Below are 27796 nucleotides of genomic sequence, written 5' to 3'. Positions count from 1 at the left end.
ATAAGGAAAATATGATTTTAGCTGAACTAAATGAGGCATTTTATTCTTACATGAATGAACATATACAATTGAACTTCTCTTTCGTCAACGAAGGAATCTTGTTCATATATGAACTGAATTAACTAGGATATCTCTTTCATGAAATAAACTAGGCATCTCGTTTATATATAAAAATGAAATAATTTCTTAAAAAAATTTTGACTGAAACCCTGTTATGCACAAAGCAAAGTATGCAAAAATCCTATGCTCATTTATGATTGAACTAACTGAACTGTGACATTTCATGATATTTTTAATGAATCGGTACAGTAAATTATTCAACGACTCAATCGTAACACACTCATTGTCCCCACTTTCTGCCGTGTCGATGTGAGCTCCACTGAACGAATCTTTCTAGTGAACCTATTCAAAAGATTTGAATCACCGGGATGGAAAATCTCCAGCACCAGCGCGCGTGTGCATTTTCTCTCCTGCATCTTCAGAATCCGTGCTTCTTTTTGCTCTGTTGAAGCAGCTGTTCAGAGTCTGACATGAGAGCGGTTGTGATTCAGCAGTCTCTCTTTTCATCTGCTCTCAAACCCACACCCCATTACCCTGTCCACCGTATCCATTCCTTCTGAACTCACTCAAATCAGCTTCCCATTAGGCGTTTTCCCAGCACCGTGTCACTCATCCTGGAGCAGGAGACGTTACTGACAGATATTTTGACAATCTCACAAAACGCTGCCAAACAAATGTTTGGCTTGTCCTTTCAAGCATCAGCGTGCAGTTTTTGTGTCATTTCTCTAAAGCCTTTCTCTGTGTTTAATAGCTTAATGCCTCTTACTGAGATGATGCCTTGGGCGGAAGCCTTCTTTCTTTTCCAGCTTTGCCCAGTATTTTATTTTCCCCCTCTATTTCTACACCAGAATGTTTGTCTCTTGAAGCGAACCGCTGAGAGGGACCAAACTGGCTTCCCTTGAATTACAAACAATATAAAAGGGAGTCACAATGCAGAAAGCCATGCGGATTAAAGCGCTCCATGCCAGACGTGGTAAAAGCGCATTAAAAATGTTAAATATAAAAAAAGCATGGGCTCAGACTCAGCATGGTCCATGTCCAACGGCTGTGTCTCACATATTGGCTGAGCTGGCATTGATCATTTTACAGTTGGCTGCCGAAGGTTTGCGGCCAGCAGACGTGCAAAACAAATTCACTCAGTAGGAGCCGCTCGCCTCGCTGCCCTTTATAGCAGCGCTAAAACGCTGGCCGCCGTCTCCAGGTAGAGTAACAACACGACTGCTGTCAGAAAATACTGCTGAAAGTAAGCGTTCACGCTACTTGTTTCCCCATTGTGAGCGCGAGCTGTCAGTTTTTCTTGTGCTACTCTCCGAGACGGACTGTTTAACATCTACAGACGAGGCTGAGGTTTGAAATGAACCATTTGGCTCCCATTTCAACACTTCAACAATGGGGCTAAAGGCCCACCGGGGTAAAAGGTGCCTTTGATATTATTTTCCTCCAAACCACTTGATGGCAGAAAAACTTTGCACTTAGCACTTTCTAAAACATCCGCTTTTCAAGATGCACGTGCAAATGTGGCTGATCCTGGAGTTTAATACATGAATATGTATCATAGCCTACCACTGAAATTACCTGAGCAGTTGAATTATTGTTCTAAAAAAAAACAATGCTCATTCAATAACGTGCACTCACTGCATGGATGGGGCAATAACACAAGCGTCTAAAATGCATGTAGGCTATATAGTTCAGTTGAAAGCTTACACCTTTTGACTTGCTGTTAATGCTAAATGTAAGAATAAAAACTGAAAGTAAAAATCACTGATACAAGAGCTTGTGTGATGAAAGTGCATTTGTTACTATAGCAACAGTCAGCTCGACTTTAATGTAGCGTTCCCCTTCTATGATGTACACGACCAACAACATCCAGTGATGCAAACTTTTCATCTTTTTTTCTCAAATTCCACCAGTTTGAATTGAAAGTAAGTCTGTCATTTATGTGATTCATGTTATTCATGTTTGATTATGACGACAATAGAATTTGTTTTCTGTTTGCCATTTTCAACAATACAAGACATGATTCTAGACATGATTACAGCCTTGTTGGGTATAAATAAAAAAGTTAGTTGAAAAGAATCACCACTGTAGAAACGATCCAGAGAAAGAGAACAAATAAAGAACAATACAATAAAGAAAAAAAGTTTATGTTGTTGTGAAAGTGCATGATATTGCTCTTTTTTCAGTGCATATAACATAATTAATATGGCAATATCTGCAGTATAAATATCTAATATCTATATGTATCCCCCTACAATATTCCCCAGGTGGAATGGCCTTGGTGCACTTGCGCATAGTTTCTCAGGAAGCTTTTCAGGTAGGTTTCTTGAAGCATCTTGGAGACGTTGCCACAATTCTTCTGGATTTAGTCTGTCTCAGTTTGTTCTGTTTCTTCATGTCATTGAAGACAGACTGGATGATGACGATCAGATCAGATCTCTGTGTGGAGCACTGGCTGTTGTCAGACAAAACTCTCACTGGATTATTATAATTAATGGCAAAATGAATGTTTGAATGTAAACTGGTATTTCCTACTGACACACTACAGCAATAGATAGAAATAACTGACTTAAAACCATTATATTTAGCTGGTGAAAATATTAGTGTTCTAATCATTTTGGCCACCACTGTATATTGAAAAAAAAAGATAAAATATAAAATACTCAAACTATATTTATTTGCATCAGTCCAGTGTTTTAGTCCAGCATTTTTAGGCAACATCCCAAAACTGGCATATAAAATGTTGACTGAAACCCTGTTATCTATTTTAAAATAAATAAGTAACTAAAAAAACCCGTCCACACTACTTGTTTCCCCGTTGTGAGCATGAGCTGCCAGTTAAAGTGTTTCTCTTGCACTCGTGTCCGAGATGAACGTCTACAGGTGAGGCTGAGGTTTGAAATAAACCTGGTTTAATTGGCTCCCATTACAACACCTGTACTCTATGTTTGTCAGATTTCAGACAGGTTACGTCTTTAACAAAAGCACAGCGGTTCAGTAACGTGATGTTTTTTAACAACAGCAGCTCTTGGCATCCCTGGAAAGTTTTTTTTTTTTTTCTTCTCAAGGTTATTCAGCAGTGTTGTTCAGTCACAGATCAATACTATAGCATTTGCTCACCCAAAGTTTCCATAAAAGAGCTTCTTTGTGAATGGAATAGCAGCTCATATCGATTCGGTTTGCTTGTTTTATGTGTGTGAGAAAAGTCTTGTCATTTACAAAAAGCTCTAGTTTCGGTGACGAGTCTGACTGCTGCTCAAAACTGTTTTCTCTCTCTGTCGCCGCACATCCGTAACGGAAAAACAACAATATTGTTTTGTGGCAGGAAAACCACTTTGGAGATTGAGGTGGATGATGTTTTTCAGCAAGACATACATATGCATTGAGCACACAGACAGGTTTTGGTGGAAGAATTAGCAGGATAGCTTGTGTCTATCTAATTGCAGGATTTGTAGTTGTGATTGCGTCATACGGATGCGCTTCTCGGAGCGACACCTCAATCTGCCCCCGCTGTCACTAAACAAATATGCAGCACACCACACACTCAAAGTCAAAGCAACCTTGAGGACGCTGCTGGCCGATATTGCCACCTGCCAATCAAATCTTGCAGCATTAGAGACGAGGTGTCAGAGAGCCAATCAGCTCCTTCGGTTGGCCAACAATGACAAATGGATGTGTGGAAGCATATCTGATTGTTTTGATTATCATTTTGGGGGTTTTAGCTATTTTTATTTTTTTTTCATTACTAGAGAAAGTAGAGAAATGGAGGCCTCCTTCATGAGAAAAATATTAAATGTTATACTATGAAGAAACCTGTTGTTTTCAAAATTGCATAATAAATCTAAAATAAAAATTACATAATTAAAAACTTTTAGTTTTGTTTAGATATAGTCAACGTATTAATGCAATTATATATATATATGATAGATAGATAGATAGATAGATAGATAGACAGATAGACAGATAGTGTCATGAATCCTGTTCATGCACTTCCGTTCGCTCACCACCAGAGATCACTACTATTGACTCTTGCCCCACACTAACTGTTGCACTTCACTCTGGACTACAGTTCCCATCACCCATTGCACTGATTACACATACACAGCTGAATTCAATCAGACATGCAACGTAAGCCATAGACTTCCTCTTTCTCACTGCCGAGTATTGTTCTGCGTTTATCACTCTGTTTGTACCTCATCTGGACTATTGCTCATGTTTCTGGATTACCCCTGTTGTCAAGCCCTCTGGATTTTGTTCGCCGATCGATGACCTACACCAGCCCCAGGAATACTCTTTGTCTTGCCTTATATATATCTGTTTGCTGATGCTCGACCCTGCCTGTGTATGACCATGTCTATGAATAAAGCTTTGCGTATGGATCTGCAAGTCTCACGTCTCGTTCGCCCCGTTACAGAATACTCGGCCCCACGAGGATCCAGTGGCTTTTCTAATGGCGCTTTTCCACTGAGTGGTACAACTCGGGTCGGCACGGCTCAGAACGGCACGGCATGGCTCGGCTCAGCTCGGTTTGCGTTTCCACTGCAGTTTAGTACCGCTTTAGAGTGGGCGGAATTATTCATGTGTCGTTATACTTGCGCCATAATGAATAATTAATTCTAAAATGAAGAGCATGGTAACCCACTAGTAATGACTCAAGTATTAGTACTAGTATTAGTATTAGTACTTCTGAATAATTTGGTAATACTTGGGTCATTACTAGTGGGTTACCATGACCTTTACTTTAGAATTAATTATACATTATGTATTATTCATATTAATTTATGAACCTGTATACAGTAGTTCTTAGTAGTTCTAGGGGAGGTATGGAAAAAATAATAGTTACTGATTAGCTAATAGTGAACTACCACATTCGACTAAGCACTATTACTTACTAATTCATTAATCAGAGTAGCTTGTTAGTTACTAGTAGTTACTAGAGTGCTAATATTGCATTACTCATGTTCTCTTGTGCAGTTATTCATTAATGATGGAACAGTATTCTAAAGTGTTACCAGTCATGGTTACCTGAGGGGAAGTTTAATTGTAGTTTAAAGGATTTTATGGGCTATGCTTTGCTATGTGCTGGCTCTTTGTTTACTGTGGGTGTAGCGGAGGAGGGACACGACACAGCATCTGTGACTGAGATAGTGCACTCACAAAATGGTGGTGACAGTGGAGTCAGATCGAAAAATGGTGGACACAACAGCGCCCCGTCACGTCACAGCTGTGACGCCACAGCCAGGACACCGCAAATCTTCATGAATCAAGTCAAGTCACAGTTGATCTTCATGAGTCAAGTCAAGTCACAGCTGATCTTTGTGAGCCAAATCAAGTCACAGTTGATCGTCGTGAGTCCAGTCAAGTCACAGTTAATCGTCATGAGTCCAGTCAAGTCACAGCTGCTCATCCAGAGTCACATCACATCTCATCTGATCACCCAGAGTCTTGTCACGTCCTGTCTGTCACACCCAGATATTCAAGGTCAGTCCTTTGGTATCCCAGTCTGGTATCCAGTGTGAGGGATGCACCGCTGGTGTCTGCACACACAGCTGGTATCCCCAAACCCACTCATTCTAGCCCTCCTGTTCCTGAATTGATTCCCCTGTCTGAAGTGCTTCCCATGATGGGGATCGCTTTTTGGTGTGTTTGGGCTGCGTACACCACCACAGAACTCCCAGAGGTGGCAGCAGCCACTATGATGTCTCCAGAGGTGGCGGCTGACGCTGCAGAACCTCCGGAAGTAGTGGCGCTCACTACTGTGTTTGCCGAAGTGATGGTGCCTGCTGCAGTTTCTCCAGAGGTGACAGCGCATGCTGCAGAACCTCCTGAAGCAGCGGTGCTGGCTTCAGTTCCTTGTGTGATGGTGTCGCCCAGCAATACACTTTCAGCCTGTCATGTCACGGTCGAAGGAACCGTTGCTGAACTCTCCCTGTATCCTGATGGTACTACTGTAGAACCTCCAGAGGTTGCGGCATCCGTTGCAGAACTTCTAGAGGTATCAGTGGTACCCACTTATGAACTCTCGTCCTGTCCTGTCCCAGCCAAGGAGGCCATCTGAAAACTCTCATCCTGTCCTGTCATGGCTATGGAGGCCGTCTGTGAATCCTAGTCCCGTCCTGTCTGTATGCCCTGTTAATCCTGTCATTGCCAAAGAGACCTTTATTGAACAGTGTTTCTGTCCCTTTCCAGTCAAGGAGCTTATTTCTGAGCTGTCTGTGTGTCCAGTTTCAACCAATAAGCCTGAGAATGAGCCATAATTTGTTCTATTTCAAATTATATGACTTGTATTATATGATTGCGAACTTCCTGTCAGCCTAGTGTTTGTCAATAAACTTTTTGTCTGTCCAGTTCCAACCAAGGAGTCTGAGTATGAGCAGTTTGGTTATACTGTTTCTATGAGCAGTTACGGTTATACGAATGAGTCTGACTGTGAATTGTCTGCCAGTTTAGTTTTCCTCACTGAAATGTTTACCAGTCCAGTTTCAGTCGATGCACCTGGTTATGAACGATCTCACTGTACAAGTGTAGCTTTAAGATCTGACTTAGAACTGTCTGCTTATCTGGTTTCTGTTAATACCAAGTCTAGTTTTGAACCATCTGTCTGTCCAGTTTTAGTCACTGTCTACCAATCCAGCTTCAGTTAATACAACTAATTTTGAACTGTCAGTCTATCCCTTATCAGCCCATGAATCTGTTTGTGAACTACCTATCAGTCCAGTTTCCCTCAATAAGTCTGATTCTGAGCTGTCCACTTCAACCTCTTTCAGTGCCCTTGATTGTGAACTATCTGCCAATCCTATTCTAGCCAATGCATTTAATTACGAACTATCTGTCTTGCCAGTTTCAGTCCATGAGTTTAATTACGAACTGTCTGTCCCTCCGGTTCTCCCTAATGTATCTGGTTTTGAACTGTCTGTCTGCCCAGTTATCTTTAAGGAGACCGAACCCTTTGTGTTGCCTGCCTCGGTCCTTGGGGCCGCGAATATTCTGTCTGTGTTGTCTGTCTCTGCTCTTCCTAGGTCTCAGTTTCGGCCATGGTCTCCTGATCAGTCTGGCCCTCCGTGGTGGTCTTCCATTCCGTCTGCTCCTCCATGGAGCGGAGTTCTAGTTCTAGTTAGTCTAGTCATTTTGTGTTGCCTTGTTTCCTGTTTCCTGATTCCTGCCTGTGTATCTTGGATTAACCCTTGTCTCGCCGCTCGGACTCTGTTTGTACCCCGTCTGGACTATTGCTCATGTTTCTGGATTACCCCTGTTGTCAAGCCCTCTGGATTTTGTTCGCCGATTGATGACCTACGCCAGCCCTAGGAATACTCTTTGTCTTGCCTTATACATATCTGTTTGCTGATGCTCGACCCTGTTTATATATTGAAATAAAAATAATAAAAAAAAAATAATAAAAAAACTAAACTACATTTGGGAAAAAATATGAAATATGATACTATAAAATAAAAAAAAATATATATATAATTATATTAAATTATATTAAATAATAAAAAAAAGTTTTAGTCTAATTTTAGATGTATTAATGCAATAATGTATATGCAATGTATTAATGTAATATATATATATATATATATATATATATATATATATATATATGTATGAAATCTCTAGTACAATCAGTTTTGTTTTTGTTTTTTTCCCCTCAAAGTTTATCCTAAACACTTAGTCTCGAGTCTTTAATGCATGTTAACAGTTAAACCACAGATCTGACTTGTATTGTTAACACATTGGAAAGCGCAGTGATTTTGTGTATTTATAGTCTCCTGTCTTGCTATTCTTACACAGGGAACATGTATTTCGTCTCGTATAGTTACAGTAAACAAGGCCATTATATTGCAGCAGTTTAATTTAGTGAGTGTTTGTGTCCCTGGCCTGTCCGCTCGGGCGAAATCATCCGTCAGGGTGAAACTCCCTGCAGGTGCGTCTTTAAGAGCACCAGGCTCTTACTGAGCTGTCAGAAACACAGACACATTTTGTTTTCCTCTGCCGGAGGCATCAATTAGTGCTGCTGCAGAAAAGTGTTGGAGACACATCTACAACACGCTGGTGTTCAGACCGACCGCGAGACCGGTTTATGGTGAGGTAAAGCATGTATGAAAGACTTTCTCAAACAGACTCACTAAGAGTCCGAGCGACCAAATAATACAAAAATTATATAAATAAACTGTAGTAATAATATACATAATTGTGTTAAACAGATTTAATAGAAAATTTGGGAAAATTCTTACACACATATTTCATAGATCTTTATGTATAAATAAATAAATAAACATTATATATATATATATATATATATATATATATATATAAACCCGATCTCATGAAAGTGCGTATAAATAGTACGCCAAATAAAAACAAAACTCGTGGTATTGATACGCAAAAATGTACTTTGGCATTAATATGGTGGCTGTAATAAAAACTTTTTTCATTACAGATTTATTCAAACATACACTAAATAATGAAGGCAACAGTTTAATGAAAAAATATTATGAATATGTACTGTAATAGTAATGTAATTTAACTAATTGCTCCTCACTTTTTACACAGCTAAAATAAATAAATAAATAAAGCTAAACATACATACTGTACATTTTAAAGAAAGGAAAGGAAAGGAAGATTTTTAAAAATCGACTGACAGCTCTGATCATTCTGAATGCAGTGAAAACTTTCATATGATTTCTACAGGAAATCTTCTGGAAAGAACAGAACATGATGATCAGATCTCAGCGATGTTTATCTGGAACTCGGTGTTCCTCGGTGAGCTGATGATGGTTCTGGTTTCTCATCTCATCTGCTTTCTAAACGAGCATCAGCCCGACTGAAATATGAGCAGAACATTGAGCTCTGAGAAACAGAAGATCAAAAGAAACATCAGCAGCAATGCTGCAACCGTTTGTCAAGAACACAAACAAATCCTGTCTTCAGAAGCGGCTTCTAATGCTGAACGCATCTCAGCCAGCAGTAAGCCAGCAATCACAGGCCGCTAATGAGGCATATTACCTAAAACGAATCAAAAACTGAAGAAAAAAATATATATATCTAGTTTGCTTAAGACAATAGTCCGTACTGACATTTCTAGAGCATTTCTGCTCTAAAGCGAGAATATTTCTGTTTCAACACAGCGAGTGGAGAGCAGACGAGGAGACGCTGATCTTTTTGGACTGATATGTTTAGCAGCAAGACGTTTCTGTAATTTCCATAGCAATCGGGTGAGATAATGTTGTGGCATACATCAAAGCTTATTAAAACACTTCCATTAATTGGCAAATGTGAGCACATCACAGGATGCAAAATTCTCTACAGGACAGAGTATGTTAATACTGCACAAAATCACATTCAGATGTTGAAACAAGCTTCATGTTTCCAAAGTTCACAAACCATCACACTGACAAACAGCAGGAAAGATCATGTTTTAATAGAGCTGAACATTAGTGATAATAACGGGCAATACGGCAGTTTACACACCAGAACTTATGATGATGATAAAGATATAGTAGCTACATAAAATAACTTCAGATAGAAATATTTTTTGTCCTGTGATGACAATTTTAATAATAATAATAATAACAATTTGTACTACTACTACTACTAATAGTAACATTATTATTATTATTATTATTATTATTATTATCATCATCATCAACATTATAATAATTGTTATTATGTAAATACTACTATTATTACTACTACTACTACTACTAATGTTACTATTAGTAGTAATAGTAGTACAAATTATTATTATTATTATTATTATTAGTAGTAGTAGTAGTAGTAGTAGCAGTGATGGCATTTACATAATAACAATTATTATAATGTTGATGATAATAATAATTATTATAATTATTATAATTATTATTATCACAGTGATGATGATGATGTTAATACACGTCTACTACTACTACTAGTAACATTATTGTTATTATTATTATTATTATTATTATAAGAAACAAGAACATCAGAGCTTTTCACAAAATACAGATTTGCTTACATCTGATCAGTGACCAAGAAAACAATGCAGAATCAGAAATAGTTCTCGTTATTTGATTATACAAAATCAAGTAACGGAAATAACTTTAAAACAGTATAAACATAATAACAGAAATGATTTTAGTCCATTTAGCTCCCTTAAACTACACTGAAATAGTTTAACGGGAGTAGTTTCAATCCCTTCATTAATATTTAGACATTTAAACCTAATGATCGACCTTGGATTTCCAGCCGAAAGTCTCAGTCATCCGCCATTTCACTTATTGTCAGGACCCAGGCTTTTAGTCCAACGAGCTCAGGAATTAGTGGCTTTGCCCATTAGTCGTTTAATTGCTTCTGGACGAGTGACATGCATACAGAATTACAGACTGACTGAAGGGTCAAAGGGGATGAATTTATAGCAATTAATGAGACCGCGGCTCGTTCGCCGGTGTCGCTTCAACCTACCAGCAACTCTCGCTAAAATCTTTCTTTCTAAAACAGAAACTACAGCAGATGAAGACCATCCACTTACACATATGCCTCTTTTAACCAATGCTTACACACAGTTCATTACATCAGTTCATTCCCCGCAAGTCGAATGCAAGATCTTGTTCTGCTGCAAACTACAGAAATGCTCAAATATTCAAGCTAAATATTACTGCAAACAAACAAACAAATAAACATATAATAAATAAATAAATAAGAATATTTTGCATGCAATTAAATATTTAAATATTTAATACATATTATAATGACATATTATATGTAAATTAAGCATATAACAGCAGTTTTCTGTATTTTTGAAGTATTTGTTTAACGCAAATGTAAAAAAAACAAAAAAACAATATATAGATATATATATATATATATTGCATTATATCACAAAAAATACAAAAAAGCAAATGCAGAACAGTTATTGCCATTGAAAAACCCATAATTATCACTGGTCAAGCTTTATTGTCCACTTATTACTAATAAAGAGCACATTTAGAGGCTAGTCTACAAGACTCATTGACCAACTCGATGAAAAAGCTTCATCTTTGTTCTATTCTGAAGATTACAGTAGTATAATAATGATAATTGGGCAAATCGGTTTGGCTATTTTCAGGAGTGTAGAAACACTGGCTGCAGGATTGACTTTTGACAGATGTTAAGCAAGTTGCATTTTTTCCCGTTGTGTAATTATCAGCCTCGCAGGACGTTTGACAGTGAATTTCAGAAAGGAATCTGTCTCATTTTCAGTAAACGAGCATGCTGTCAGAGCCGTGGCCAGCGCTGATGACTCACGGTTGAGTTGAGGACAGACGCCCACAGCGTCACTCGCATCACCTGAAGATCAGCACAGTAACACGAGGAAAACTCATCCGCTTAAGCACAGATGTCAGCACGACTCAGAGCAGGTGGTGATGTTTAGCAATATTTACTGCTGACATATTTTAAATTCTACATATTCCTTTCATTTTACCATTGAGTGTTGCTCAATTCCTAAGCGCGGGAGAAGGGATTAAATCTGTCTCCATCAATAAACAGGTTTACATTTATGCATTTATTATTATTATTGTTTTCATTTTCAGTCACAACTTTTGTTAAGCTTAGTTTTCATTTGCAATTGTTATAGCTGTAAAAGCACATTTAATTAAATTGGCAATCATTAAATGTACTGTACTATAAAAATACTGTACTTCAATAAACATTTTACATTCACCTAATTAATTTAATTTCTATTATTTAATATTATCCCTTTTGTATATGGTTACAATTAATTATAATTAAATTATACTGTAATTTTGTCTTCTTCTTTCCTTTTAATTAAGCAAATAAATAATGCCAATATTTTTATAGTTGTAAAAAGCATATTAAAATTTACTCTGACTACTCAAATCAACATTTTCAGCTTTTTACTGTAAAATACTGTATACTTCATCAGTAAATCATTTTACATTAATGCATTTATTGTCATAAAAAATTCAGTGAAGCAATCTAACTCATTTTTATTATTTAACCCTATCAATTTTTGTTATCAATTTAACCATATTGTCTTTATAATTAATCATTATTAAATTATACCATCATTTTGTCTTTTTCTTTCCTTTTATTAAAAGGCAAATAAAAACAGCAACACAACAGCAATATTGTTTTGCACTGTTTTTACTTAGCAATTTGCAAATTTTACAGTTTTAAAAATCCAATCTGACCACTGAAATCAACATTTTATGTTTTTTTTTTTTTTTTACAGTGAAATAGTGTACTTTATCAATAAACAATTTAAATTTATTAATTTACTATCACTAACATTTTAATGTGATCTTAATTTTATTTTTATAATTTAACCTTAAATCTTTTGCTTTTCTTTATAATTAATTATAATCAAATAATACTGTTTTTTTTTATTATTATTATTATTGAAATTGATAAAAGGCAAATAAAAATATCAACACAAAAGCAATATTGTTTTGCAATTTTATAGTTGTAAAAAGCACAATAAAATTGAACCTGACCACTCAATGTGTATTACTGTAAAATACCGTACATCACAGAACACCACAGTTTTACCATGGTGCCATGCCTAAAGCACAAGCATCTTTCTGGAAGATCTTTAAGCAGAGAGTCTAATAGTGTGATTTTTCGCTCTCTGCTCTGCCTGCCGTGGTGCACCTTGAATAATTAATCTTGGCTCTGGTCAGCATCTCTTTCATCACGCTCTGCCTGAAGCTGACACCTGTGATCCAGAGACAGTGACGGGAACAAGAGCAGGACGGGACGGACAGAGAGGGGTGCCAGTCATGCATACAGGGCCAGCTGGCCCAACAAGGTGACGCTGACAGCGTACTGTAAGAGCCACGGCGAGCAGAGCGTGATCCATTCAAAACAGACAACAGAAGAGCTTTTCTCATGTGCTTCCTACAGAGCAAATTATATAAAACTCCATTGTTTAATATAATAATAATAATAATAATAATGAGTATATATACCACCATATATATGTATACCACTAATAATAATAATGCAATTATTTACAATAATAATAATAATAATAAGTCAATTTTTATACTACTACTACTACTACTAATAATAATAATAATAATTATTATTATTATTATTATTAAACATCCAGCTAATTTATACAATGACAAAATAAAGCACTTACTACTTTTGTGCTTTTGTTAACATGCTCATATCACAACTTAATGGAAAAAATACAGAATCCATTTTTTTTCCCCTTCCATTTTACATCATAGCATCACTTTGATTTCAATTTCAGCTCATTTTCATTTTTAAATAGGGATTTTGGATACCAGACTTTTTCAGCAGCCTCAAATGAATGGATTGATGCCATGTGTTCCAGCACAAGCCAGTGGAGGATTGTAATATTTTAACATGCTTTTTCAAACCAATGTTCAATTGTCACTCATTTTAAAATGCCCTCAACATTGATATAAAACGGCAAAGTTATTGTTTCATGATTCAACCTCTCATGACCACAAATTGGTCCAAAACATCCATGTAGAGCACATTAATCTCATCCACCTCTTTCCATTCGCACAGATGTAATAAAAGACTGGAACAGCCGATTGAGAGGCTTTAAAGGTTAAAGGCTGCCTGTGCCCTGCTGCTTAAGCTCTGGCTATTACAGTTCTATCAGCGGCTACATTATGAGATCATTGCAAACTGGGTCACACTGTAATATCGCAGTGCTGAGATGGATGCTGTTCAGCCATGCTTGTTTCAAGAAAGCGTGCTATTTTCAAGGACATTGCATATACAGTCATGCACATCGCACATCACAGTCATCGTATGTGATGGACGCTCGGAGATTACAGTCTGAAAAATGCTCTCCGGATCCCTTTACGCATTCAGTTGCTGTTGTAGTTAAGGCTGATAAAAGCATGTGTGGCTCTCCATGTGCTAAGCATGCTTGAGAAACAATTAGCTCATGTAAAGAGTCATTCTGCCATGTCTCACCCCATTAAATTCAGCCCAGAGGTTTGATTCATTGCATAAAGATGCGCCAGGACCCGTCCCATGCACACACATCAGAGCGACCGATAAGAGCCGTTTTCACAAGCTATCATCAGCCTAGCTGGCGAAAGAGAGAAAGAGCGACAGGGACAGAGAGACGGGAGACAGACGAGGCGTCATTGCTTTCAATGCATGTGGAGGAAATGAGACTCAATGCATCGCTCTTCTCTGCGCTAACAGATACTGTATGTCTGAGGTCCTGTTTAATAAGGCAAAAGCTGAAGCTCCAAAGATGCTGGCAGATTTTGCAGGCATATTTATTATAAGCGCTCAGGTAAAACAATAGTTTCAGAAAACAAACCCTGAAATCTCTGGGAAAGGATTGCATCATTTCAAAACAAACATCATTGTGAATATACTGTAATATAGGGACGTTAAGTCAGGAATAAAAAAAAAAAAATATGCCATTATTTAGTCACCTATTTCAAAGCCACAGTTCAATGAGGGGCAACTATGCTCCAAAAAATACAAAAACATAATAAAAGCACCGTAAAAATGCAAGTTAAGCTTGTCACTAAAGGTTCAATGCAGTTTAAGCTTAATCAGTAGAATTATTTGACATAATGTTGATTATTTTAAAATTTTTCTCTAAGCAATAATTTATTTACATTTTATATGTATATTTTAACATTTACAGACTGGCTCCATTCACTTCCATCTTAAGTTACTCACTGTAAGACTTTTATAAGTGGAAATTAATCAGCATTTTGAAACAAATACAGTTGATTGTGTTTTACTGAGAAAAAAAAAAATAGTGCACTCAGGCTTGGAATCGACATGAGAGTAAATGGTGACACAAATTTAATTTTTAGGTGAACTATTCCTTTTAAGGTCGTTCCAAAGTCACAGTTCAACGATAGGTGAATATAAAGCTCCAAAAAGGACAAAAACACAATAAAAGTGCTATATTTTTTTTTAAGTTCAATACAACTTTCGCTTAACCAACAGAATTTGTGGCAGAATTTGATTATACTACAGACAATAATTTTCTTAAAAAAACAAAAACAAACAATATATATACAGTATATATAGTTTGTTTATTATTTATTTATTTTACTGTTTCCAGATTATATATTTCTTATGTAGCAGCACTTTATTGCCGTTTGCTTTTGTTTCTTCAACATGTTCTACTCTTGTGTTTTACTGAAAATGAAGCAGTGCAGTGGGATCAACATGAGAGTAAATGATGACACAAATTTCATTTTTAAGTGAACTAATCCATTTAACTCAACTGAAAATTTTTGCCTCAGCATCCAGAAGCCTCTAATGGCCACTAAAGATGGAGGACGTGGTGTGAGCCAAAGTGGGAGCTAATCCATGGCTTTCTCCAGCATCAACACCACCTTGAAGAGTCTGGAGAAGAGTGTGAGGAAGCTGGAAGCTCACAGCGTTTGGTAGTTTTCATCCAAAAGCCTTTCCAAACAGGCTGTTGAAATCAGACACGGATAATAAATCACTGCTTCGTCATCATCAGACCGGCTCTCTCTGAAGACTGGCTGATGCGCTCGTTCCTGAGGTGACACTCATTAATTTAAGAAATTAATTTGAGCGAAGGAAATGAGGTCAAGAGAAAATGGAAATGGGTCTTTGAAAGAGGGTAAAGTAAGACGAACGGACAGAGCCAGGGTTTGGCTGGATGCTCTGGTTTCTGACCTGACCGCGAGGCTGATTTCTCCTGCCCGGTTGGCCGAGCCACCGTTAACAGGCTCCTGGCTTCACCAAAGCCTCCCGTAATCTCCAGCAAATTGAGTCTGCTGCTGCCTGCTGGGAAACGGGATCGGATCAACACTACACCGGCCGTCCAAAGAGAACCAGTAAACAGGTCCGTCTCTTTTAGAGCAGGTGATGGGTTTTGAGAGTTAGAAAACACTGAGTAAAGCCCGTCCACACGTTCAAATACAACCATAACCAGTGCTGGGAAGGTGACTTTGGAAATGTAATACATTTACATTGCATTTAGTCATTTAGCAGACGCTTTTATCCAAAGCGACTTACAAATGAAGAAGACCTCAAATGATGCTAACCCTGGACACCACATATAAAACTACCAATTTTTGCTTAATCTCAACGTTTAATCGTAATTGCAAAGTTTAATCGCAACATATAATCACTGCAGTTAATAGTGTTCACCGTCTGTTTGATTGCATGTAATTTGTAACTAACTGCATTGTTTTTTACTATACATTTCCGCCATAGTTTAATAACCTACTCCTGAATATAATGTAGAAACGGCTTGTTTTCTTTAAAAAAAAAAAAAAAAAAAAAAAGAAAAAAAGCTAACACTAGCTTCTCTATTGTTTTTGTATTCTGTCTATTTGTTTTCTTTTATGTATTATATAATTAACAAAAAGCAAAAAATAAAAAAAGCCTCTAACACTAGCTTGTTCTATTCTTTTTCTATTCTATCTGTTTTCTTTTTATTATATAATTAAAAAAAAAAAAAAAAAAAACCTTGCTACGTGTACTCTAACTGAGACATGTTATAGCACTTGCATATCATTGCTCTTTTGATTGCTTCCATTGTCCTCATTTCAATTCAGTTCAATTCAGGTTTATTTGTATAGCGCTTTTCACGATACAAATCATTGCAAAGCAGCTTTACAGAAAATTTTAAGTTAGTAAATTAATACACTCTTAAAAATAAAGGTGCTTCAAAAGGTTCTTCAAGCGATGCCATAGAAAAAAACATTCAGTCAAAGGTTCTTTAAAGAACCATCTCTAACTTACCTTTTTATAATCTGAAGAACCTTCTTTCACCACAAAGAACCTTTTGTGAAAAGGTTCTTTATGTAACCGTTTAGACAAAAAGTTTCTTCTATGGCATCGTGAAGCACCTTTATTTTTAAGAGTGTAGAGCGCAAGTCTAAAAGGTGCAAGTTTTTTTTTTAAAGAATATAATTAGAATAGAGTGCTAGAGTTAGAGAGTTAGATGTGTTTTTAGCCGATTCTTGAAGATGGCTAAGGATTGAGTTGGGCAGGTCATCACTTGAATTAAGATTATAAAAATGCTATTTTAAAGCACAGACAACGCAAAATTAGACTTTAGCACCTCTTTTTACTTTTAGATTGTTCTGAGGTTAAATACAGATTTAAAATCATAACAAGAAATTGTTTAATAGCTATAATACTGTTTTTGAAATCAAATCTTTGCATCGCTATGACAGGAAACACATGCTAACAATGCTCTGGAAAAAAAAAAAACACAGTTAATCTTAAAAAAAAAATAAAGCATACTCATAAACCCAAATAGGAAATCAAACATGTGTCGTATTATGTGTCCTAAACTCAGTTTCAAAAAGAAATCCACCAAATCTGTATGTGTATGATAATATTCAGATGTACCCCTGTTTGTAACTGTTAACATTTTCATAAGTAACTGGACTTTAATTACATGTTGTTGTTTTTTCTCAGTAACTGTAACAAATTACAGTTACATTTATTTTGTAATTAAATTACATAATTCAGTTACATGTAACTATTTCCTCCCCAACACTGACCATAACTATATGACCATCAGAGCTGGGTAGTAACTGATTACATGTAATCTGGATTACGTAATCAGATTCCAAAAATTGGTTACACTTTATTTGAAGGTGTCATTTTTACAGTGTAATTATACATTTAAGCACTGAGTAATAGTACTTACTATATGGTTAGGGTTGCTTTAGGGTTACTTGCAAAAATTAAGTACATGTAATTAGTTTATATTACATTTTAAAATTTGATTACATAATTTTCACACAATAGCAATAAATTATTCATAATTTATTTAGCCAACTGCTTATATATCAGAAAGTCTTCTAGTTGTGTGGACATTCAGACAAGTCATATTATTTTTAAGAAGTGTTCCAACATTGCATCAACTACTGATTAACACATTAATTTTCATTTGAATCATCACTCGGTGGGTTATTTTACCATATGTCTTTGCAAGGCTTTTGTCTTTCAAACACATTAAAATGCACAAATTCACATTATTTCTTATTTACATGTAGGCGAGAGCACAGCCGTAGCCAGAGTTTGAAAATTAGTGAGGTCTGGGGTGTGGTTATGAATTATGCTAAAATAACCCCTAAAAAAATACAACTCATTATATGCACTAACACTTTAGACAGAGATGTAGATGTTTGTGAAAGATGTTTTCTCTGTTTTGGAGCGATGAACACTTAAATTATACCATATTCATTGCATCAGATTTAGTTTTTTAAATAGTGCAGCCCCATTTATTTATTTTAATATTAAATTTCATTTATTTATTTTTTGCTACATTCTCATGAACTTAAAAATCACCAGGTGCTTGCGAACCACCTTTTGGAAAACATCAAGTTTGCAATTAAGTTGATATTTAAGATGCACAACTACACTAAGCGACGAAAAAGCAACAAGTTTGGGTATTCAAAAACGCTCTACCATAATCGCGTGTTGTCCTGTCAACTAATGAAATCGAATCATTATAGTCAGTAGCATTATACTTCGAGTGAAGTTAGGGTTTGGGCTGTGACCAAGAACATCTGCTTTTGGTTCTGAATCAATCTAAAGATGTCTTCTGAAGAAACCATTGTCAGATCTGTTGAATCTGAAGGAATCTGTCCGATCGCAGCGCCTCTAGTGGATACGGTCCTGTCAGAGGGCAGACAGAGTAAACAGTCCCAGCGAGAGCTCGGCAGTCTTTGATTCGGGGTTTAAACCCCCTGTGGTTTCCTCCATGACCCGACTGATCCTGTCACACTCTCTCTGTCTGTCTGCGAGAGTGAGACGGCGTCTCATCACACACTTCATCACTGCGAATATCTCTCCTCCCATCACTCACCTCTCTCTCTCTCTCTCTCTATCGCTCTCTCCGTCTGTCTAATGCTTTGTATCTGTTTTCAGATGTTCGATTCATCACTGGAATAGAATAAAATGTGACGCTTGTCATTTCTGTGCTAAAAATGTGCTTCATGTGGACACATCTAAATATACTGCTTTTATTGAAGTAAAACAAAACTGTTTAATATGACTAAATCAGTGTTATTACAGTATCACTGATATACCATTATCGTTTCATTAATATTTTAAATTATATTTTCATATTTATATTCTGTTCTGGTTTAATTTTAGCTGTCTATTTTTGTCATTTTATTTATTTATTTGTGTAGATTTTTATTAAGTTTCATTAGGTTTTAGTTTTAGTATGTTAAATTAAAACTGAGAAATGTTGCCTTGGCAACTAGCTGAAATAAAATAAAATGTCATTTTTTTGACATTTAATTTTACTTCAGTTAACATTTATATTATTTCAAGTATTGCTTTTTTTTAATGGTTTTATTTTTACTTTTGGTTAATTATAATTAGTCTGGAGTAAATGCATGTTGCTAAATAGCAAGAGTGATGTTAAGAGTCAAGAATGAAATACAGGAGCTTCCTACAGGAGCTTTTTTAGTTGTTCTGCTGGAACTTTACCGTTATTTATGTATTGCATTTAAAGTAAACATAAAATCAAAACAGAGTGGATTTACTTTATCAAAACATATTTTCTTTTATCAAAAAATAAAAATAAATAACTTGCTCGGTCTAAACTGACTTTCATTTTCAGCTGAGATCAGAAATCCTGCTTGTTACACAACATTTCACAATCGATTCCAGATGGATAAAATCAAGTCCTGTCTTACATCTTCTCTCGTTAAATATCCTGTTTCATATATATGTCAGATTAGAAAAGTGAAATGGGTTTTGACTTTAACCGCTGACATTCTGTTACTGTAAAGCCACTTTTCAACTGTACAGGCTGTGTGTGGCATTGAAGAGGAATTAGCCTGCGGCACGGTCTTTACAGATGGGACCGATGCTGTTTGATCAGGGGAGCTTCAGTGAAGTCATTTACTGACTCCTTTGGCTTGATTGTGCCTTAAAAGTGCTATAGATCTCTACAAGGATCCAACATAACCGTTGCATATGTTGAGAACAGATATGGGATGCATATATGCAACGTAATCAAAATGACAATTCTGTCATCATTTATTCACTCTTATGTCAACACGTATGACTTTCTTGCGTGAAACACAAAAGGTGAAATGTTTCAAGCAATTACCATTAATGATGACTCGAGCTTCCAAGCTTCAAAAAAGGACAAATAAGTACCATAAAGACATCATGAAAATAAACTCGCAAGTCTTCTAGAGTCATGTTTGTGTCATGATCAGAACAACAGTTGTTATTGATTTATAATCTTTCCCTCCATTAATCTGCTAACTCAATTAGTGAGTTGAATTCAAATGCCGAATCAGTAAGATTCACGAATCAGTCATTCAGACTAATTTATTATATATTAGTATTTCCACAATACTGCTATTTTAAGCAACTTTGTTTTTGTTGTTGTTGTTACTTCTAAGGCGGAAATATATTATGCTGTAATCAGGAAATAAATCAGGAAATTAGATCAGGTGAAATAAATGCATGTGTATGAGTTGACATTCTCTGATGTAATCATGATCAGTAATCACAATACAAATTTTAATAACTGTAATAATCAGTTTAACCATTATGCAGCATGACTAAAATGTGGCCAATTTGGAGTTGACTAAAACGGTTTTAATTGGCTGACTGTGAAACAACTCAAGCTTTTATTTTGGCGGAAAACTGCAGGAAAGCCTTTTAAGTGTGTATGACAGCAGGTGTACAAACGCTTCTCAATACAACCCTGCTGAAATGCTGCAATCGTCTGTTCACAAAAAAAGTTGAAAATTATGCAAATTCCAGAAATAAAACACAACTGACGAACATTACGTTCCTGAGTGCATCTCGCAGCACATGCAAAGATGGAGTTTGCAGCATTTACTGCAAACCGAGGCAATACAGCAGAACATGAATACTGAAACAATTTTAAATATTTAGAATTGATATGTATAGAAAAAAAAAAAATATATATATATATATATATTTATGATGCTTTTGCATCCTTTTGGTCCTAATTCATCGTAATTGAATAAAGAGCAGTGTATTCTTGAAAATCCCTACTTTGTGTTTGAAAAGAAGAAAGAAGATCGTACGAGTCTTGAGTGACTCCAGTGTGAATGAATGATGACAGAATGTCCATTTTGGGGCAAACGATTCCTTTAATGAGTCGTCTCATTATTATTTTAGTGAGGACATTAAAAGAGGCCGAGCCGTTTGGTCTGAAATCTCAACTTTCAGAAAGCCATGTTTGCCGTTGCATCATACCCTCTGCTTCTGTGTGATAAACCAATCTCTCAAATTACTGAGCTCAGGCACAGACACTTAACCAAGCTGCAGACACTGCACTGGAGCAAAGATAAGTACTCTTTGTCCAAATGACACTCGTCCCTCTCATTACATGCTGTGAGACACAAGTCTCCTCTCCGTATTGTGTCTTTCTGTCTCCGTCTACTTTCTTTCTCTCTCTCGTTCCTCCATAGAAAGAATGAGGCTTTTTCACTCTCTTCTGACACTTCATTTCAAGCACTTGTATTTTCTGACAATCCATAGACATCTTGTGTGGGCCCATTATGCATCAGAGCCGTTTAACCGTAATGGGAGTGTTTATGTTATCGATGGCTTTTGCATGTTGCTCTCCGCACCACAGAGAATTCGGAAGCCAATCGGCTCGCTGAGGACAGCGGCAGTGAATCGACTCACTAATGAAATATATTGATCATCAAATTCAACGCAACTACTAGCTGACTCCAGGGGGAGCGCTGTCTGTTTCAATCAGCATGATAATGCTACGCTTAAACAAAGGCCAATAAAACTCTTGCATGTGGAGCATGATCTTATAACAATATTGTGAATAATATAATGTGCTTAGTGCATATAGATGTTTAATCCAAATCAATTTACAGTAGGGCAGTTTCAATGAGTCCCTTTGGAGCAGCTGTGGTTTAAGTGGTTTGCTCAAGTACACGATGGCGGTTGAACAGAAACAGGGTCTATAGTTAATGGATTACCTCTGAGTGGGATCAAACCTGCTGATTTACAGTTAAAAGCCTGAATGAGGATACCAATAAGTGCCTTAAATTTATCAAGACAAGCAGCAGAATTGGCACGCCTATAGAAATCGATTCAACAATGATATATTGCATCAATAAAAAAAAAATAAAAAAAATTGGTTTAAGTTTAACTTTGTTAACCTTAATAAATTAAAGAAACAACAAATGTACTACATTTTAAAAGCATTTATTAATTTGGGTTAATGTGAATATATACAATTGTTCATAATGTTCATTTGTAATACAAGATATTTAATTTATTCAGTTAAAAATATATATTAAAAAAATGCATTAGTATATTTAGAAATTAATGTTAACCTAGATCAGGGTTATTATTGTTAATTAAAAATAGAACAAACTAAAATTGAAGCCATAAAAAGAAAACATCAAAAAACAAACAAAACAAACAAACAAAAAATTGCTGTAAGGTTAACTTTGTTAACATTTGTAAATTCATTTAATAAATATACTACATATTAATAGCATTTATTAATGTAGGATAGCATCAATATATAAAATTGTTGATAATGCTCATTTATAACACATGATTTTTAATGTATTCAACTAGAAATATTCAAAATGCATGAGTATATTTAGAAATGAATGTTAATCAAAATAAAATGTAAAAACACTTTTTATTTTGGCTATTTCAGCAACATTTCTCAATTCAATTTAGTTTAATTTGATATACTTAAATAGCCCCCAAAAAAATGAATAAATAAATAAATAAAATAAAATATAATAAATAAAACTATACAGACATAGCTATAAAAGAGCAAAAAATGACAAAGTCATAACTAAATTACTAAAAATGTAACTAAAATTAAAAATAAAAAAAGATTAAAAATATTCATAAAATCGATAATAGTATCTCAGTGATACTAAAATAACACTGACCTACATTAATAAATGCTGCAAATGTATTGTTCATTCTTGTTTTGTCGCTAACATACAGTATATAGCCTTATTGTACCTAACTGCACAATTATTGTAAGAAAACAATGTTTTTGTTCAAAACACTGTGGCAGAAATCATCCACTGACACGTCTAAATTGGGTCAGTCCAGTTAAGCCATCATCTGCCCATCATGTCGCTCCAAACTCGCATGACCTTTTTAATCAAAGTTATGAGCTATTATCAAAATGTCAAATGGTGATCACTAGCTGTCGAGTTTGGCTCTAATTTAAGTTTAGCTCTAATTTAGGAAAACTTTTTCCTTTAGTCATGTCTTATTTCATCTAGTGCACCAGTGCTGCTCCCTCCAAAAAATACAAAATGCATTGCTGCCTTTATTTTTAATGCAACCCGGGCTGCGTAAACCATTCCTTTTGTATACACTACGTCTCCTACTTGAACGTCAGAGGAAAGAGAATGACAGCATTTCCCTCAGCATTTGTTTGCAAGGATGATCTTAGCCTGCGGCGGTTAGCATTAATTAAAAAGTGCAGCAGCAAAGGCTTGGAGGGTTGAATTTGAGTTTGAGCGGATGGGAGGAGAAGCGAAAAGACTTCAGACTCGTGCGAGATGCTAAATTCCTGCAGAATGACAGAACTGATGACTAATTCAGAGCTGTTTGTGCCGTTTTATGTAAGTTACTGGTAGAGTTACATAAGTCTTTTCCATCTCAGCACAAACTTGCAGTACTTTGAAGTCTAACAGGGTTAAAGGGTACAAACACACATATACTCTCACACACAGACATATGCTGTCAAACACCAAGAGCATCAATTCTCTGCAGCCTAGAGATGGTTTAACTGTAACCGTTTTGATCTAACGGGAAGAAAAGCAAATGTCTCTGCTAGCAAAACTACCTGTACTTGCTGGTGTGTCAGTACAACAATCACACACACGTTTGCTTTTCTATCATGGTGGGGACTTTCCATTAACATCTACTGTTTTTATACAGAGCTAGTGTTATTTTCTACCCCCTAACCCTCTGAGAAACTTTTCTACATTTGAATAGGTTAATTAAGATGTTATTTTGTATGTTTACTGAGCCATTTTCCTCTTAAGGACCATTGGATATCCCAAAATGCATGTGATTTCAGGTTTTACAGTCCTTATGGGGACATTCAGTCCTCGCAATGTTGGCAAAACCTCTCACACACACGCACACACTCAGGCAGAGTCTGCAGTCTCATTACGTGTGATGTGACCCCATTATTGCGCATCCCTGAAGTATCATTCAGCATTGAGTGTCATCCATCAGTTAGTCCTCTAAAACAGCCAAAAGAATTAAAGATTTTATCCGACATTCGCAATCTACACATCTTCCCCTGGACTGTTCATCAATACTCCTTAATGTAAAGCTCTACAGCCACCTCATATTCTCCAACACACACTCTCTCCGTACAGAACGCATACTCGTCTCTGAGTTTTTGACTTTATTTTTATCCTGATCCATATGTAGAGTGGGCGTAGAGTCGTTTACCGGGCTACGCGAGTCCTGGTGTTTATAAATAGCCGGACCGAGCATTATTCCCACATCATCAATCACGTTGGGGCACGAGGGAGAGACTCGAGGGGGTAGTTCTCCACACCACACGGTCTGGAGGTGTGAGCTGGATGGGCTAATCTGGAGGGGAACAGATGCCGGTGCCCGGGGGGCTCGAAGGATGACGGATGGTTCGGGAAGGGCGAATTTTAGCTGGTGTGCTAGCCAGAGTGAACTGAAATATTTAATGTCCATATGGAGAGGGAGAGGAACTAAAGAATTCATTATTTTCTCTCGTGCATGCACAGACTTGTTCACTTTTCAACAATTTCTGGCCCGTTTCTGCACATGAATCTATTCAGCTGAAATGTGACATTGATGTAGACACACACTTGTCTTTTTTCTATGCCGTCAGCTCACTCCCAAACACAGAGCAAGGAACACACACACACAGTGGAATCTTTTCATCTTGTAACCATGGCAGTTGGTAGAATACAGTAGGAATCCAGCCGATAACAAAGTGCTTACATAACTATTGCATTGCCAAACTCGACTCCTACCTTGCGCACCTCTTTCCCTTCTTCTCTGCCTCTCACTTTTGTGTTCCCTTTCTATTTTTCTCACTCTGTATGCGTTCACGCCATCATTTGGCATTCTGGAAAAGTGCACCTCGCCTTTGGATAAAAGAGATAAACCCGTCTCTTTTTGGTTCCCAAGGCGGTCAAATTCTCAGGTTAAGGCCGCTCGCTTTGGTTTCTTAGGCTACATTGACTCCCCACCTGCTTCAGCCTGCCAGTCCAAACTGGAAAACATTCATTATTTATCTCCTGCCGGAGAAACCAGTCACCTGCAGTCCAAACAGTAGAAGGCAAGCAAACCTTACCTCCCGCAGTTCATGTGCCACATCTTTCAACTCCTTGAGGATTCCTTCCAGCTGCTCGATCACCATCTTCATGTGGCTGCGGATCTGTTCTCTCTGACTGGGGGTCTCAGAGGGTTCCCGGGCTGGAGCTCCGCTCTGGGACATCCTTCACAGGCTGCTCACGGGCCGGGGTGCGGAGCGCTGAGGGCAGGGGCGAGCCGAGCCACGATCCATGTCTGGGGCCTCCGGGAGCCGCAGTGCTACTGATCCGATCTGGGGCTCGGGCCACGTGGGAAGGGTTCAACATCTTAAATACGCCTGGGCAGCCGAGAGACCTCGCTGGGTCTGGGGTCAAACCTCCTCTTGCTGTGTACGGCGGGGCATCTCGGGACAGACGCGGATGGAATGGAAGGTGCTGGAATCATTGAAGGATGCTTGGGCTGTTAGATCCAAGAACACACACCGAACTCCAGGATGAAGAAGCGAAATGCGCAAGAAGCGTGGCTCATTTCACCCTAGCATGCGTTTAGTGTGCACGTGCGAGTCCTTAGGTGTAACTTTGGATGGAAAGCGGTTGTCTATGATGCAGAATTCTTCTCTTCCATGAAGACATGGTAAGGAGAGTTGCAAGAGCGACTGATCCACGTAAAAATCCAATCCAGGAAGAAAAAGGAAACTCCCAAAGATGCCTTTCTTTCAGAGACGACCGAAGTGCTTCTTTGTTTTTGATCTGCAATGTTTGTGTTCGGAGTAAAAAAAAGTCAAACCAAAAGGTGAAATATTCCAACTTTAGTTTTCCTTGAACTGGATCTGGAAGAAAAGGAGAGAGAGAGGATGTTAATTCAGCCAAAAAGCCAGAGCAATTTTATGTGTGTGTATAGATGTGTTTGTCATCTCGTGTATAAAACGTTAAACCAAGGCAACGGACGTGATGCTTTCAGAACGATTGCCAAAATTGCAACTACACTTACAATAAGTGTTATGATGAGCGTTTCACACGTAATCCCCCGCGGGGTGTCAGACGGAATGGCGCATCCTTTCCTCCGGGTCAGAGAGACATTTCTCACCCATTTTGTTAAATGGCTGGATAAAGACGGATCTCAATCTAGCTTCCTTCGATTACGGGTGAAATCCAGTCGTTAGCTTTTCTTCAAAAGCCATCAGAGCAGGTAAATTCCATGTCTTTTGCTCCAGGAAGAATTGGAAGAGAATTAAAGAGGAGAACTTGACCCTTCAAGGCGCAGCCAAAAGAGACAATCTGACACAACACCTGGAAAGACAGGAAGGAGAGCAATTTCTCTGTTTATCTGGTAACGTCTCTCTTCCTGTCATTTTTTCTCTCCCCCATGTTCAGTTTTCTCAAAGACATATCTTGATGTTCAAGCTTCGGTTTACTACACAAAATCAATTACAGACAGCAAAGAGAGACCAAGAAGAACAGATACAAATGAACACGCTCACCAAATTGAATCCCACCAGCCCCCGTGGAAACGCACTTCATAAGACAGTGCTCTCTGGCACGCTTTCTCGCTCTCACCTCTCCCCTGGTCAGTGGTAGAAAGTGCGTGCAGGTTTGCCTTTCCTCCCTCCTGAGGAACGACGGGGATACAGTTTTTGGCTCGGCTGAGCTCGGCTCATCCTTCCCGTTTGGTTGCAGCGTCAGTCACCATCACGCACGCCGTCTTCCTCCCAGTCACCCCCACTTCTCTCTCTCCCGTTCCCACACACAATCCCACTCTTTTATGTCTTTCCTTTCAGCGTCCGTCCAGCCACACTCGCCCACCGTCAGAAGGAGGGTTCATTCAGAGCTGTCCTTCAGAGAGAAAGTGAAGCAGCAGCGCAGGAGGAGGAGGAGGAGAGAGGGAGGAGGTGGTGGATGAAAGACTGGCCCCGGTTCCCCTCTTTTCGAGCCCCGGCAGCCTTGGCTTCTCCACTCCTGCTTGGAATCCTGGAAGTCCTCAGATGCTCTTGTTGCTGCGGCGACCGTTTCCGCTTCGCATTCCGTCTCTCGGCCGTGGAGCAGACACCTCCTGTCGCCGTGACGACAGCCTCTGACTGAGGGAGGGATGCTGCCTTTGCCTCCGATTCGAAACCCTGTGGATACACGCGCACTCTGATCCTCTCTCTCTCTCTCTCTCTCAGTCCCTCCTGCCAGATGGAGGGGGAAGAGGCTGGAGTTTATGGACAGGCTTTGGCTGCTAGTGAAGACGGCTCTCTCTCTGGCTTTGGGGGGGGGGGGGGGGCTGGGGCTATGAGGTTTAAAGAGACAGTAGCAAGCTTCACACTGTATCTCTTTTATGTGTCTTCTTCTGTTTATTCATAGCCCTCCATTTTATTTATGGGTGCCTATAACCCTTCACCCAATATATGTAATAAATACCTTTTTATACAGCAAAAAAAGTTCTAGTTTTTCTTGAAAATGTCATTGTATCATCATCAAATGTTGCAAAATTGCACTAGATACTA

The 27796-nt window shown here is 37.7% G+C and overlaps 1 protein-coding gene across 3 annotated transcripts in view; it reads right to left on the bottom strand.

Moving 5' to 3' along the window:
• insyn1 (inhibitory synaptic factor 1) overlaps nt 1–27477 on the bottom strand; it is a 77625-nt gene extending 50148 nt beyond the window's left edge. The window contains exons 1-3 of one of the 3 annotated variants that reach the window (XM_058751785.1): nt 26868–27477; nt 26302–26600; nt 25352–26140 (exon numbers count right to left, since the gene is read on the bottom strand). In XM_058751785.1, coding sequence (XP_058607768.1) covers nt 25352–25495 — 144 coding nt within the window. In that variant the 5' untranslated portion in view covers nt 25496–26140; nt 26302–26600; nt 26868–27477. Of the gene's footprint in view, nt 1–25351; nt 26141–26301 lie in introns of all 3 variants that reach the window. The other 2 variants (XM_058751784.1, XM_058751786.1) reach the window with 2 other exon arrangements.
• Nucleotides 27478–27796: the final 319 nt, after the last annotated feature.

Source organism: Onychostoma macrolepis, chromosome 18 (assembly GCF_012432095.1).
Source record: "Onychostoma macrolepis isolate SWU-2019 chromosome 18, ASM1243209v1, whole genome shotgun sequence".
Lineage (NCBI taxonomy): Eukaryota > Metazoa > Chordata > Actinopteri > Cypriniformes > Cyprinidae > Onychostoma > Onychostoma macrolepis.
The sequence above is the reverse complement of the archived record's forward strand: the minus strand, read 5'-3'. Positions and strand labels throughout refer to the sequence as shown.